The following is a 12,533-nucleotide window of genomic DNA, read 5'->3' on the forward strand; positions in this document are numbered from 1 at the left end:
TGGGGGTCACCTCATGGCCAACACAACACTCTTCACCTTACATGAAGAAATTCTCTCTCACCATAGGAGCCCCGTCAATTTCATCAATAATCAGGCAGTTGGGCTTCTCGTTGGCTCCCAGCACAGACTTCATCTGGGTGGCTGCTTCAATCCGCGTTTTGAAGACATCAGGGCTACGGTCATCGCTGAAACAAAAACCTTGCCTCAGAATGGTTGGCAGAAGTGCGCCGATGGTGGATAATTGAATTCCACAATTTAACTACGCTCAGCATTAAGAAGTACTTCCTTTTATCTGTCCTGAATCTCCCAACAGCTGCTGGATCCAAAGTTGGCCCCTTTTCTGGGGAGGGGCCTGATACAGAACTGCTGGAATTGTCTCCCAGGAGAGCTGCGTAGTGGCACCTTTCATGCTACTTTAAAATTCCTTCTGAAAACCCAACATTTCGGTGAAGCCTTTGGCTCAGCCTACCACCTCTCATGCCCTACTGTGTAAATCTAATCCGATCACGTACACCTGAAACCACACACTGCTTCCTTGCCTTGCCTTCCTTTGTTGCTCCTGCTGTCAAATATTAGATTCTGAACTCCCCGAGGCAGGATCTTGTCCTTTTGTTACTCTGCAATAAAGCAGGCGTGGGGGACCTTTGGTTCAGTACAACCTGAACTACAACTCCCATCAGGCCTAGCAAGCATGCCCAACGACCAGGGATGATGGAAGTTGTAGTTCAGGTTGTACTGAACCAAAGGTTCCCCACATATGAAATAAAGGAATACAGCCTGTAAGGTGGCTTAAGCCAAGCCTGTAACTTATGTCATGACTTGCACCCATTTCACAGATGTGACAAGGAAACAACTGAGCCTCCAAAAGGTCACCCACAGGGCCTAGAGGGGACATGAACCTGCGACGCCTGCATCTAGTACTCTAGTCATAGTGCATTTGTAGTCTCACAGTGGTTTAGCCTGAATGTACCAGAACTGCAGGTGGCAGGGAACCCAGAGAAAGGCAAAAAGCTCCTTGGCTGGCTCACCTGGCATTCATCTCCACTGCATTGTACCCAGCATGTTTCACAATGACGTGAGCCAAAGTGGTCTTCCCCAGGCCGGGTGGTCCGCACAGGAGGGCAACCTGCAGGCAACAAAGAGAAAAGCCACAATAACATCAAAATCCGGGGCTTTACAGCAAACCTTGCAAGCACTTTTTGCACCTTAAAAGGAAAAAAGGAGTTAGAACATATTCCCCAAACATTTTATCCATGGTAGGGTCAGCCTCAACTTTCACTTTGTTATGACCAGGTGTGGATCTAAGCTCCTATTCCAATTTTTGTAGTGTAAGAGGTTAAGAACAGAAGAACAGTCTGCTGGATCAGGCCAGTGGCCCAACTAGTCCAGAATCCTGTTCTTACAGTGGCCAACTGGATGCCTCTGGGAAACCCACAAGCAGGACTTGGGCACAAGTCTCTCCCCTCCTGTGGTTCCAGCAACAGGGATTCAGAATCATCACTGCCTGAAACCATGAAGGCAGAGCATAGTCACTGTGGTGAGTAGCCCTCAAAAGCCTCCTCCATGAATTTGTCTAATCCTCTTTCAAAGCCATCTAGGTTGGTGGCAAATCCTGCCTCCTGTGGGAGCGAGCTCCAGAGTTTAACTCTGTGCTGCATGAAAAGTCCTTTCATTTATCTGCCCTGAATTTCCCAACGTTCAGCGTCACTGGATATCCACAACTTCTAGTGTGGGATGCGTGTGGATAAATATGCATGGGATCTGCCTGCGCATTCATTTTGCAACTTTTAATCACTGCACTGGCTTTCCATTTTGCACCTACTCCCTCGGTGGAGAAGGGTATTCCAAAGAGAGGTCACCCCTCTTGTTTCCTCCACACTTAGAACATCAACAACTGCAGCTGTTTGCCTTTCCGTAGGACTTTTCCGGGCCTTTCCGGATCTGCCTGCTATGCGTTTACTGTGAGAGGCCAAGGCAGTGTAAACTGAAAACAATTAGGCCAAGCAAACAGCCTCTTGTGGATTTTTGAGGGGATATTTGCTGAGACCTTTTGCAAGTGCCCTAGAAGTTGCCCAGCTGCCTACAGGATCCATGTGGACAACCCCCTGGCCCCAACGCCCTTCTCCACCGCAGCCAGCCTCCCTCACTTTGTATTTTGGTCGGTTGTGATGGTCCAGCTCGGCCTCCAGGGCCTCTTCTGTCAACTGGGCTTTGCTCTTCCATTTGCTCTGCTGCTCTTTGGGGTGCCTGGATGTCTGGTGAGCCTCGGCGCTTGTCTTGGGCTTCTTGGTGGGCTTCTCCTTCCCAAACACAACCGTGTCCCAAAGCTTGAGCCACTTCAAAAGGCAGCGGTTTGTGTACTGAGGGGGGAGAGAGAAGAGGGTCAGGACAACCTTCCTCAAATGAGGCAAAACACAAAGAAATTTCCAGTCAGGTTCAGAGGCCCTCCTCTGAGTACCACTTATGATAAAGAGGGCCTTTTCGGTGGTGACCCAACTGCTTATGTTAATTATTATTATTTTCATTTGTGAGTTGCCTAACATAGGGCAGCCTTTACACCAAAGCCTCCCGGCAAATTGCAATGAATAAGTAGCAATACTGAGGTAAAATGCTCAGCAATACTCAGGTAAAAAAAAGGGGGGGGGTTGAGAAGGCTTAAAATACAGTGGTGCCCCGCAAGACGAATGCCTCACAAGACGGAAAACTTGCTAGACGAAAGGGTTTTCCGTTTTTTGAGCTGCTTCGCAAGACGAATTTCCCTATGGGCTTGCTTTGCAAGACGAAAAACGAAAACGTCTTGCAAGTTTGCTTCCTTTTTCTTAACACCATTAATACAGTTGCGACTTGACTTCGAGGAGCAACTCATAGAACGTGGTGTGGTAGTTAAACTTTTAAAACTTTTTGGGGGGTTTTTGGATTTTGGGTTGGGGTGTTTGGAATTCAAGGGGAGGGGTTTGCAAGAATCTGGAAGCTTGTGTGTTTTTTTTCTGCATTTTTATGGTTTTCTGTGACCATTGGGCCACTCTGCTGTTTTTTTAAAAAAATTCTGGATTTGAATTTCTGTGTGGTGGATGGCTAGGGGGACAGTTGAGGAGGGGGTTCTTCAGCAAGAAGCAAAGAGTGGAAGAGGAACCTTCTTCGAGTTGTCCCCCAGAGTCTTAGAAAATGTACTGTACACTTTGTTGATTTTTAAATGTTTCTCTGTCATGTTTAGAAACTTAATTTATTGGTCCCTCAATTTTTGAAATGCTCTTTACAGTATGTGTGACTTTAAAGAGCACTTAATAAACTCTTGTTGTACCAAATTTGGCTTTGTTTGGACTTTTTTTGACCATAGGAACACATTAATTGAATTTCAATGCATTCCTATGGGATTTCGTGCTTCACAAGACGAAAAATTCGCTAGACGAAAGAACTCGTGGAACAAATTAATTTCGTCTTGTGAGGCACCACTGTAGATGGAGATCCTCATGTTCTTTCATTAGAAACAAACTGCTTTACCCATTTTGTGTTGGGGACAGGCCCTGTCCCCAATTTGCAATTTGCAGGGAGGCTTTGGTGTAAAGGCTGCCCTATGTTAGGCAACTCACAAATGAAAATAATAATAATTAATAATCAGTGGATTTGTAACTGGCTGACTGACCGAACCCAAAGGGTGCTCATCAATGGTTCCTCTTCATCCTGGAGAAGAGTGACTAGTGGGGTGCCACAGGGTTCTGTCTTGGGCCCGGTCTCATTTAACATCTTTATCAACGACTTGGATGATGGACTCAAGGGCATCCTGATCAAATTTGCAGATGACACCAAACTGGGAGGGGTGGCTAACACCCCAGAGGACAGGATCACACTTCAAAACGACCTTGACAGATTAGAGAACTGGGCAAAAACAAACAAAATGAATTTTAACAGGGAGAAATGTAAAGTATTGCACTTGGGCAAAAAAAATGAGAGGCACAAATACAAGATGGGTGACACCTGGCTTGAGAGCAGTACATGTGAAAAGGATCTAGGAGTCTTGGTTGACCACAAACTTGACATGAGCCAACAGTGTGACGCGGCAGCTAAAAAAGCCAATGCAATCCTGGGCTGCATCAATAGGAGTATAGCATCTAGATCAAGGGAAGTAATAGTGCCACTGTATTCTGCTCTGGTCAGACCACACCTGGAGTACTGTGTCCAGTTCTGGGCACCACAATTCAAGAAGGACACTGACAAACTGGAACGTGTCCAGAGGAGGGCAACCAAAATGGTCAAAGGCCTGGAAACGATGCCTTATGAGGAACGGCTAAGGGAGCTGGGCATGTTTAGCCTGGAGAAGAGGAGGTTAAGGGGTGATATGATAGCCATGTTCAAATATATAAAAGGATGTCACATAGAGGAGGGAGAAAGGTTGTTTTCTGCTGCTCCAGAGAAGCGGACACGGAGCAATGGATCCAAACTACAAGAAAGAAGATTCCACCTAAACATTAGGAAGAACTTCCTGACAGTAAGAGCTGTTCGACAGTGGAATTTGCTGCCAAGGAGTGTGGTGGAGTCTCCTTGTTTGGAGGTCTTTAAGCAGAGGCTTGACAACCATATGTCAGGAGTGCTCTGATGGTGTTTCCTGCTTGGCAGGGGGTTGGACTCGATGGCCCTTGTGGTCTCTTCCAACTCTATGATTCTATGATTCTATGATTCTATGCTTCTGAGAGAACATGCAAACTTCCAATCATATACTATTCCAGAATGTGTTTGGCGGTAAAACTGTGTTACAGGAGCACTACTGAACGATGAAGGAAAACGGTCTCCAATTAAACCTTCTTAGTTTCCACTTTCACCAGACCTTTCCCCCCCTCAAGCTTTTCTTTACCACCACAGGGACTAGAAACTTAGAAAGGACATCCGGGTTCCCTAGAGGAATTTTATACTCAGCTGCAACTGCTGCGCTTCTGCAAGGCAGCTGCAAGCTGCATGGAGAAATGGTGCCCCCTAAGAGCAACAGTTGATGAGAAACGCTTACATCATCACTGAGCAATTCCACATAATGCCTGGGAGCGAACCGATCAACCCATAGGGACCCCTGAGCCTCCTCTTCCACTGCGCCAGACTTCCCTTCTTCCTCACTGGGGGCCGAGGCTTCCATCTGAGTCTCCTCATCCCCAAGACACCTGCAAGAAGGAAGACTTACTTTGAAAGCACTATATTGCTGGGTGGGGAGACTACCTATTGGCAGAGCTCAAAAGCTTCCTGCTCATCTATTAGAACATCCTGCTGCATCAGGCCAATGCCTCACGTAGCATCTAGTCCAGCATCAATGCCCAACCAGATGCCCCAATAGGAAACCCGAAAACAAGATCTGAGCACAAGAGCCCACTCCCCTCGTGTGGTTGCCAGCAACCACAGAAGCATTGCTGCCCTAGACTGTGGAGGCAGAGCCTAAACCAGGGGTCAGCAACCTTTTTCAGCCGTGGGCCGGTCCACCGTCCCTCAGACCATGTGGTGGGCCGGACTATATTTGTGTGTGTGTGTGGGGGGGGGGAGAACGAATTCCTATGCCCCACAAATAACCCAGAGATGCATTTTAAATAAAAGCACACATTCTACTCATGTAAATACACGCTGATTCCCGGACCGTCCGCGGGCCGGATTGAGAAGGCGAGTGGGCTGCATCCAGCTCCCAGGCCTTAGTTTGCCTTCCTCTGGCCTAACCACCATGGCCAGTAACCTTCAAAAGCCTTATCCTCCAATAATTTGTCCAATTTTCTTTTAAAGCCATCCAAGTTGGTGGCCATCACTACTTCCTGTGCGAGCGACTTCCACAGTTTAACTCTGTGCTGAATGAGGAAAAACCTTCTTTTATCTGTTCTGAATCCAAGCAAACTTACATGTCTCTGCCTGTGTATTTATAGCTGTCCAAGGCTGAATTTGCCAATCCAGGAGAAAGAGAGAAAGGGCTCTAGTTGAGTGGTAGAAAGTCCCAGGTTGTGTGTGAAAGCCACTGCCAGTCAGAATAGACAACCTGGGGGAATATGGCCCTCCAGGGCTTTATCTGGCCCTTGGACTCTCCCTGGGCCACACTCATTTGCGAGTCCTATCCTCCATCCCCTCTTCAAGTGCTCTGGCCTGGCTGTGATATGTCCTTGAGCTCTTGCTGGTTTGGATGGAGGACCACAATGTGAGAGGGTGTACAGAAACCTCAAAGACTTCTGCGCAGCTCTAATATAGCCTACTGTACAAAAGTCTCACCATCACTGCTCCACCTACTTTGCCTCTGGTCTCACCCATCACTGGACAGCAGCCCCCAGAATGTTGCCTACCAGCTAATGTGGTCCTTGAAGCAAAGAAATAAACAAAAATGCTTCCCACCTTTGTCATAGGTAATACCGACCTATTTCAAGCAATGGCTTGACTTGGGATAATTCAGCTTCCTATTACCCTAGAAAAGCCTTTAGGAGGAAGAACCACCAAGCCCACCTGTTCAGAACCTCCATCAGCTTCTGTGAAGACTCACGGATCTGTCTCCGGCGCTGGAATGAAAAGGAGAATATAAAACTAAAAGCAAAAACACTCACGTAGTGGAGGACGAAGAGTGTGTGCTTGTATTGCATGACAAGAATTTCATCCTTCACTTTTAAGGTGCACCTTCATTTAAAAGCAAAATCTGAACTGGATGAAGCTATTCTGTACTTCAGGAACGTGGAACCTGTGGCCCTCTGGATGCAGTGGGACTACAATTCCCATCATCCTGGGCCATCCTGGGAGCTGGAGACCAACGACATAGGGAAAGCCACAGGTTCTTCATTGCTGTTCTCCATTCCATTTTGAGTGGGCTATCAGGAGCACAATGTTGTCTCATGCTCCACTCCACTGTGGTTTGCTCAAAAGGGGTTTGGCTGATGCATGCGTCTACCAGGAGAGGTCAAAGCTCCCAGTTTGGGTACACATCTCAGCATATTAAACTCACATGCACACAGGTCTCGTGCACTTCCCTTCCCCTTTTTGTTGCACCACGACTGAAGGTTTAATTAACCATAGTTTCTTGTTGCATCTGAACTGGGTAACAACAGTTATCAGGATCAGAACAAACTAAGGATCTGAAACCACAAAAGGACAATACCTCTTCAGTAACTTGTTCCTTTACGTAGGAGAATGGGACGCCCAATAGCTGAAGCGGCCTCTCTCTGTTCCACCCAACCGAGCTGGAGAGCTGCAGAAAGCAAAACAGATTTCCATGCAAATTAAGTGCCAGTCTCGTCAGGAGGATAGAAGACTGCCCACCTCCCCCTGAGCTTCAGCAGTGAAAGGAAGAGGGTGGATGTAGCGAGCTGTAGAAGAGCTCTGCTTCTTGGTCCTGCTGGTACCTGCGTTCCCATCCCATCATCCTTCACAACCATGAAGACTCGGGTGCCGTCAGTGGAGGTCACGTTGATATAGTCCCCCAGGATGGGCGGTCGCTTGAGGACCTTCCTGCTGTATTTTTCTTCTGGTGGTGTAACATGCAGTGGGAACATGCCGCTCACCCCTGTGCCATCTGGGATCCCAAGTGCTTCGAAGTGAGTCCTTTGAGGTCCAGGAAACACAAGGAGAAGAATCATAAGAGAAGAAGAGTTTGGATTTGATATCCCACTTTATCACTACCCGAAGGAGTTTCAAAGCGACTAACATTCTCCTTTCCCTTCCTCCCCCACAACAAACACTCTGTGAGGTGAGTGGGGCTGAGAGACTTCAAAGAAGTGTGACTGGCCCAAGGTCACCCAGCAGCTGCATGTGGAGGAGCGGAGACGCAAACCCAGTTCCCCTGAGGATTCAACACCATCCTTCAAAACATGACGTCGGAACAGATTTTGGGGAACAAGTACAAGCACTAGACTTGTTTGAAACTTTACTGTGTTCCAGGGTTGCGTTATGCCTAACGCTGACCTGGCACCAGACATGAAGTCCTCAGAGTTGAGGACCTCAAAGTCCTACAAGACCTTGAGGAGCAGGCAGTGCCTCTGAATCCAATGTGGAGGATCCCATTGAAGATCCCTCTGGGTGAAGACCCCTGAAACTGTCAGAGGAGAAGGTGGAGAAGCAACCCATTTCTCAAGAAGTGCTGGCATCAAAAGCTTTGGGTCCAGGTCAGTGACAATGTAGCCTATGTCTATGGATTCAGAGTTGGTCTACTTGTGCATAAACAATCCCTGACACTCCTTCACTGCAGGCAGCTGAGGTTAGGGTGTGGTCTAGGAGGCTGGCATATATAAGGCCATCTTTAACCTTTCCTCTGCTGTAAACAATACTGGTCTCTCCTCCTTGCTGAACTCCCTATGATATTGACCTTAGGTTGTTTCCTGACTATGTTTCTGCATAATGTTTAGGACCTAGACTGATTCTCTGTGCTTTACACATTGGGCTTGTTGAGATTATGAGGCACCTTGAACCTTGCTCTCTTAGGTGTTTTGGTAAAAGGCTTTATTCTCTTTGAACTGAGACCCTAACCCCCGCCCCTCAGGGCCCCATCTGGAGGACAACAAGCTGGGGAGCCTGTACGTTGCTGGGACTACCCAAATCATCTTGGCAAATGTTGTTATAAGAAAGCTGCAGGGATAGTGCAGGATAGTGCACACCCCGGAAATTATCTTTTTCAGCTTCTGCCTTCTGGAAGAAGGTACAAGGTTATAAAGACTAGGACTAGCTGCCTGAGAAACAGTTTCTATCCAAATGTGATTTTGGTTTTAAATGCAGTGTAAGGTAGTCTCTATGGGAGTATATTGTATTTAATTATGGGGTATCAGAGTTTTTAGGGAGTTAACCAGGCTTGTTGGTTTTTGAATGTCTGATGTAGATTTTTTTCAATTTCTTTGTTCTGTATGGGACAATGACAATAAAGAGTATCGTATCATCCTGAGATCCTTGTGTCATAACCTGATGGTAACCATGATCATAGGAAGAACCAACATTACAGTCCGCAAATCACCAAGGAGCCAGCTAAACATTAGGAAGAACTTCCTGACAGTAAGAGCTGTTCGACAGTGGAATTTGCTGCCAAGGAGTGTGGTGGAGTCTCCTTCTTTGGAGGTCTTTAAGCAGAGGCTTGACAACCATATGTCAGGAGTGCTCTGATGGTGTTTCCTGCTTGGCAGGGGGTTGGACTCAATGGCCCTTGTGGTCTCTTCCAACTCTTATATTGATTGATTCTATGATTAAGCCACCAACCCCATGTCATGCTACATATTTCATACAATGCCTAGTTTTAGGCACTTGATAAAAGCTAAACAAAAAACAAAAAAACACCCTACTATTTAATCAAGAACCTGGTGCCCTCCAGACCTGTCAAATTACGACGTCCATAATGTCCGGCCACTGGCTGTGCTGGCGGGAATTTTAGACAAAAATATCTGGAGGGCACCAGGTGGTCAGAGAAGGCTCCTCAATTACTTCAGCAGGGCTAACTGAGATTTTGAAAACTGTGCAATGAGGGCAACATACTGAGTCAACAATGCTCTCCCCCCTTCCCACCAGAACGCTCACCTTTCATCCTGCAGTTCAGAACTGGCACCTGGAGGACAAGGGAGAGATGCTCCATTCTGAAGTGGCTCTTTGATGGCTCGCTCTTCCTCTGTCCCAAAATCCAGCTTCTTCACGACTTCGAATCTCCGTTGGCGCTTTGGCTTTGGAGCTGTCAGACCCAAAATGAGGTGAACAGCTATTACAACAATGCGGGCTATTGGTCTTCAGAGGGATAGCATGCCGCAGCCGGAAGAAAACTGACGTGCCAGAAGATCTCATAGAATTGTAGAGTACGAAGCGACCCCTATGGCCATCTAATCCAACCCACTGCAGTGCAGGAACCACAGCTAAAGAGTCCCTGACAGATGGCGCTAGGAAAGACCCTATTGCCCCCACACATTATAGGGACAGTGGGTATAGTGGTTAGTGTTGGACTAGGATTGGGGAGACACAGGCTCAAATCCTCCACTCATCCATGGAATGGTCTTGGGCCAGTAATTGTCCCTCAGCTTGGCCTACCTCACAGGCATGTGAGGATACAGTGGAGGACTAACGAAACACTATGCTGCTCTGAGTCCTGCAGAAGAAAAGCAGGATATAAATAAGATGATCTCCTGCCAAGCTGGTATCAAGCACATTAGCACCACTTGCATGAAAAACTCACAGCACACAGCAAAACCTACTATGAGTAGCAGAATTCTCCTGGAGAAGCTGACTTGGAGAGATTTCTGGCTCCGCTGCAAGGCATTCTCGCTTCCCAGACTTCAGACCAAGATGCTTGACGGGCTCCTCAGAGAGGACCTGGCCTTTAGAAGCCTTTCCCACGCATGGCTGGCTAGCTACAGGACTGGAGCCCTTAACCAAATCCCCGGCAGCGAGGGCCTCTTCAAACGTACGCTTTCTGCTTCGGAACTCGGACACTTTATGGGAGAGTGCCGGATGTGCTTCTTCTGAAAGAAAGGAGTTAAAAACCACAGAGAGCATGACTTTGGCCATACCTGGTAGCGCTGCAGAACTTTCTTTTTTTAAAAAAGAGAAATAGGTCAGATTATCTAACGATCCATTAGGGCTTACAGTGGGGTCCCATACCAGCTCTGTGAGGTAATTTAGAGATGAACTCTGCTAAAAAAGGGCTGCTATAAAATTTGCTATTAACTGTACCAAACCTGGTAGCAACAGCTGTAACTGTTATAGCTTGACCACAGTAGTTCAAGTATTGGTAACTCAATGATTCTCCAACATCAACTTCGTTGGACTGGTCATGTTGTTTGGGTGCCTGATTATCATCTTCCAAAGCAACTACAGTCGTACCTCTACTTATGTATCCCTCCGGATACATAAACCGTATACTTCTGGGTTTCGCCTCGCTCGCATGCGCAGAAGTGCTCTATCGCACCATGCATGTGTGCAGAAGCGGTGCCTCCGGATACAGACTTTTCAGGTTGCGGAAGGACCCCCGGAATGAATCAAGTTCGTATCCAGAGGGTCCACTGTACTCTATTCTGAACTTCAAAATGGAAAGCGTAATGTTGGTCAACAATAGAGGTTTAAAGACTCTCTCAAGGCAAATCCAAAAAAATGTAGTACAAACATCAACAACAGGGAAACACTGGCCTGCAAGCGTTCCAACTGGAGAACGGCCTTTACCAAAGGTGTCAAGGACCTTGAAGACTCAAACTCAGGACGAAAGGGAGAAATGTGCCGAGAGGAAGGCATGTCTGACAAATCCTCACTGTAATCTACTCCCACGCGGAAACCTATGCCCCACTGCGGAAGGACGTGTGGATCCAGAATTGGCCTCCACTGTCACTTACGGACTCGTTAAGACCATGTTCATAGAAGACAATCTTTCTCTGCTACGTGTGATCGTCAAAGAAGACTGGTGCTCAAAGATCTGCACTGGCAGACAATTTGCTACTGGGCCAAGTTCAAGGTTTTACTATTTGCATATAAAGTCCATTATGGGTTGAGTTGCCCATACTTGAGATTGACTGCACCACTTTGACTGCTTTGATCTGCAGAACTTGCATTTTTAGAAATGTCAGAAAGTATCTGTTCCAATTTTACAAGAAGTCTGCCTTTTAGTAGGGCTGCACCTGCACATTGTTTTAGAAATCTGTTTAAATAAGTTTTCACTGATTTTATGGTTTTTTTTTTAAAGTTCCCTGGATTTTAGTTGTGTTTTAGCCACTATTTTATTATGAACAGTGCTTGGAGTTTTGCTGTTTATTTGTTTATGCAGATCTATAAACTATTTTGCTGATGTAATGATGGGGTTCAAGAACAGAGCTGATGTAATGAGGATAAAATCCTAAATATATTTACTTGGAAGAAAGCCCCACTGAACCAAATGTGATTTACTTCTAAGTGGACATGTACAGTATAGAATTGGTAACTGGGGACAGGTCTGCCTTTCCCCCTCTGCTGAATTTTAGACTGGAACCTCCTCAGGGCCAGGACCTGTCCCCCAAGTATACTGGTAGAGTTCTTTAATACATACTACTGGTGAGTATTTTGGATTGTTTTTACTCTTGGTTATACTTATGTTCGGTAAATGCAACAGGCGGTCTTGCTGCTGTTGCTGCAAAAAAGCCACAGGACCCACCCCCCCTCATTTCGGCCTCTCCTTTTCAAGCCCAAAATTCTCTGACCGCCAAGAGAAGCCCATCAACCCCCACCTTGCAGCTCAGCCAGCGCCTCCAGCTCGTCCGCAAACTGCTCCTCAAATTCATCTTCAATGCCATACAGCTCGTGCTCATCTTCTTCCATATGCAAGATCTCCTCCCTCCTTTGCGAGGCGGACGAAAAAAAAAGGAGAAGGAATATATTTCTTTAAAAAGCTCAGTTCCACAAACTCTCTTGCTTTGTTGCTTGATAGTATGCAACGAAAAAGCAACCCCCTGCAAGAAAAGAGAAAAAAGCAAACCCGCTTTGCAACTGCAAACAGTACCTGCAACAGCCCAGCTGACTTTTCCTTTTTGCAAACCAGCGCGCGCGCTGTTTCAGTTCCGGGTGAACGTTCCATGCGGCGGAAGGCGCTGATTGGCCGGCGGGTCTCCTCC

General features: G+C 46.8%; 1 protein-coding gene across 2 annotated transcripts in view; it reads right to left on the reverse strand.

Annotated features, from left to right (window-relative positions):
- Positions 1–12,526, reverse strand: part of CHTF18 (chromosome transmission fidelity factor 18) — a 39,848-nt gene extending 27,322 nt beyond the window's left edge. Inside the window, exons 1-11 of one of the 2 annotated variants that reach the window (XM_081170849.1) lie at positions 12,422–12,526; positions 12,150–12,259; positions 10,155–10,418; positions 9,493–9,640; positions 7,341–7,539; positions 7,097–7,186; positions 6,454–6,506; positions 5,000–5,147; positions 2,148–2,360; positions 1,029–1,126; positions 62–185 (exon numbers count right to left, since the gene is read on the reverse strand). In XM_081170849.1, the coding sequence (XP_081026975.1) occupies positions 62–185; positions 1,029–1,126; positions 2,148–2,360; positions 5,000–5,147; positions 6,454–6,506; positions 7,097–7,186; positions 7,341–7,539; positions 9,493–9,640; positions 10,155–10,418; positions 12,150–12,240 (1,428 nt within the window). In that variant the 5' untranslated portion in view covers positions 12,241–12,259; positions 12,422–12,526. Of the gene's footprint in view, positions 1–61; positions 186–1,028; positions 1,127–2,147; positions 2,361–4,999; positions 5,148–6,453; positions 6,507–7,096; positions 7,187–7,340; positions 7,540–9,492; positions 9,641–10,154; positions 10,422–12,149; positions 12,260–12,421 lie in introns of both variants that reach the window. The other variant, XM_081170848.1, reaches the window with a different exon arrangement.
- Positions 12,527–12,533: the final 7 nt, after the last annotated feature.

This window comes from Podarcis bocagei (assembly GCF_964188305.1).
Source record: "Podarcis bocagei genome assembly, chromosome: 14".
Taxonomy (NCBI): Eukaryota; Metazoa; Chordata; class Lepidosauria; order Squamata; family Lacertidae; genus Podarcis; species Podarcis bocagei.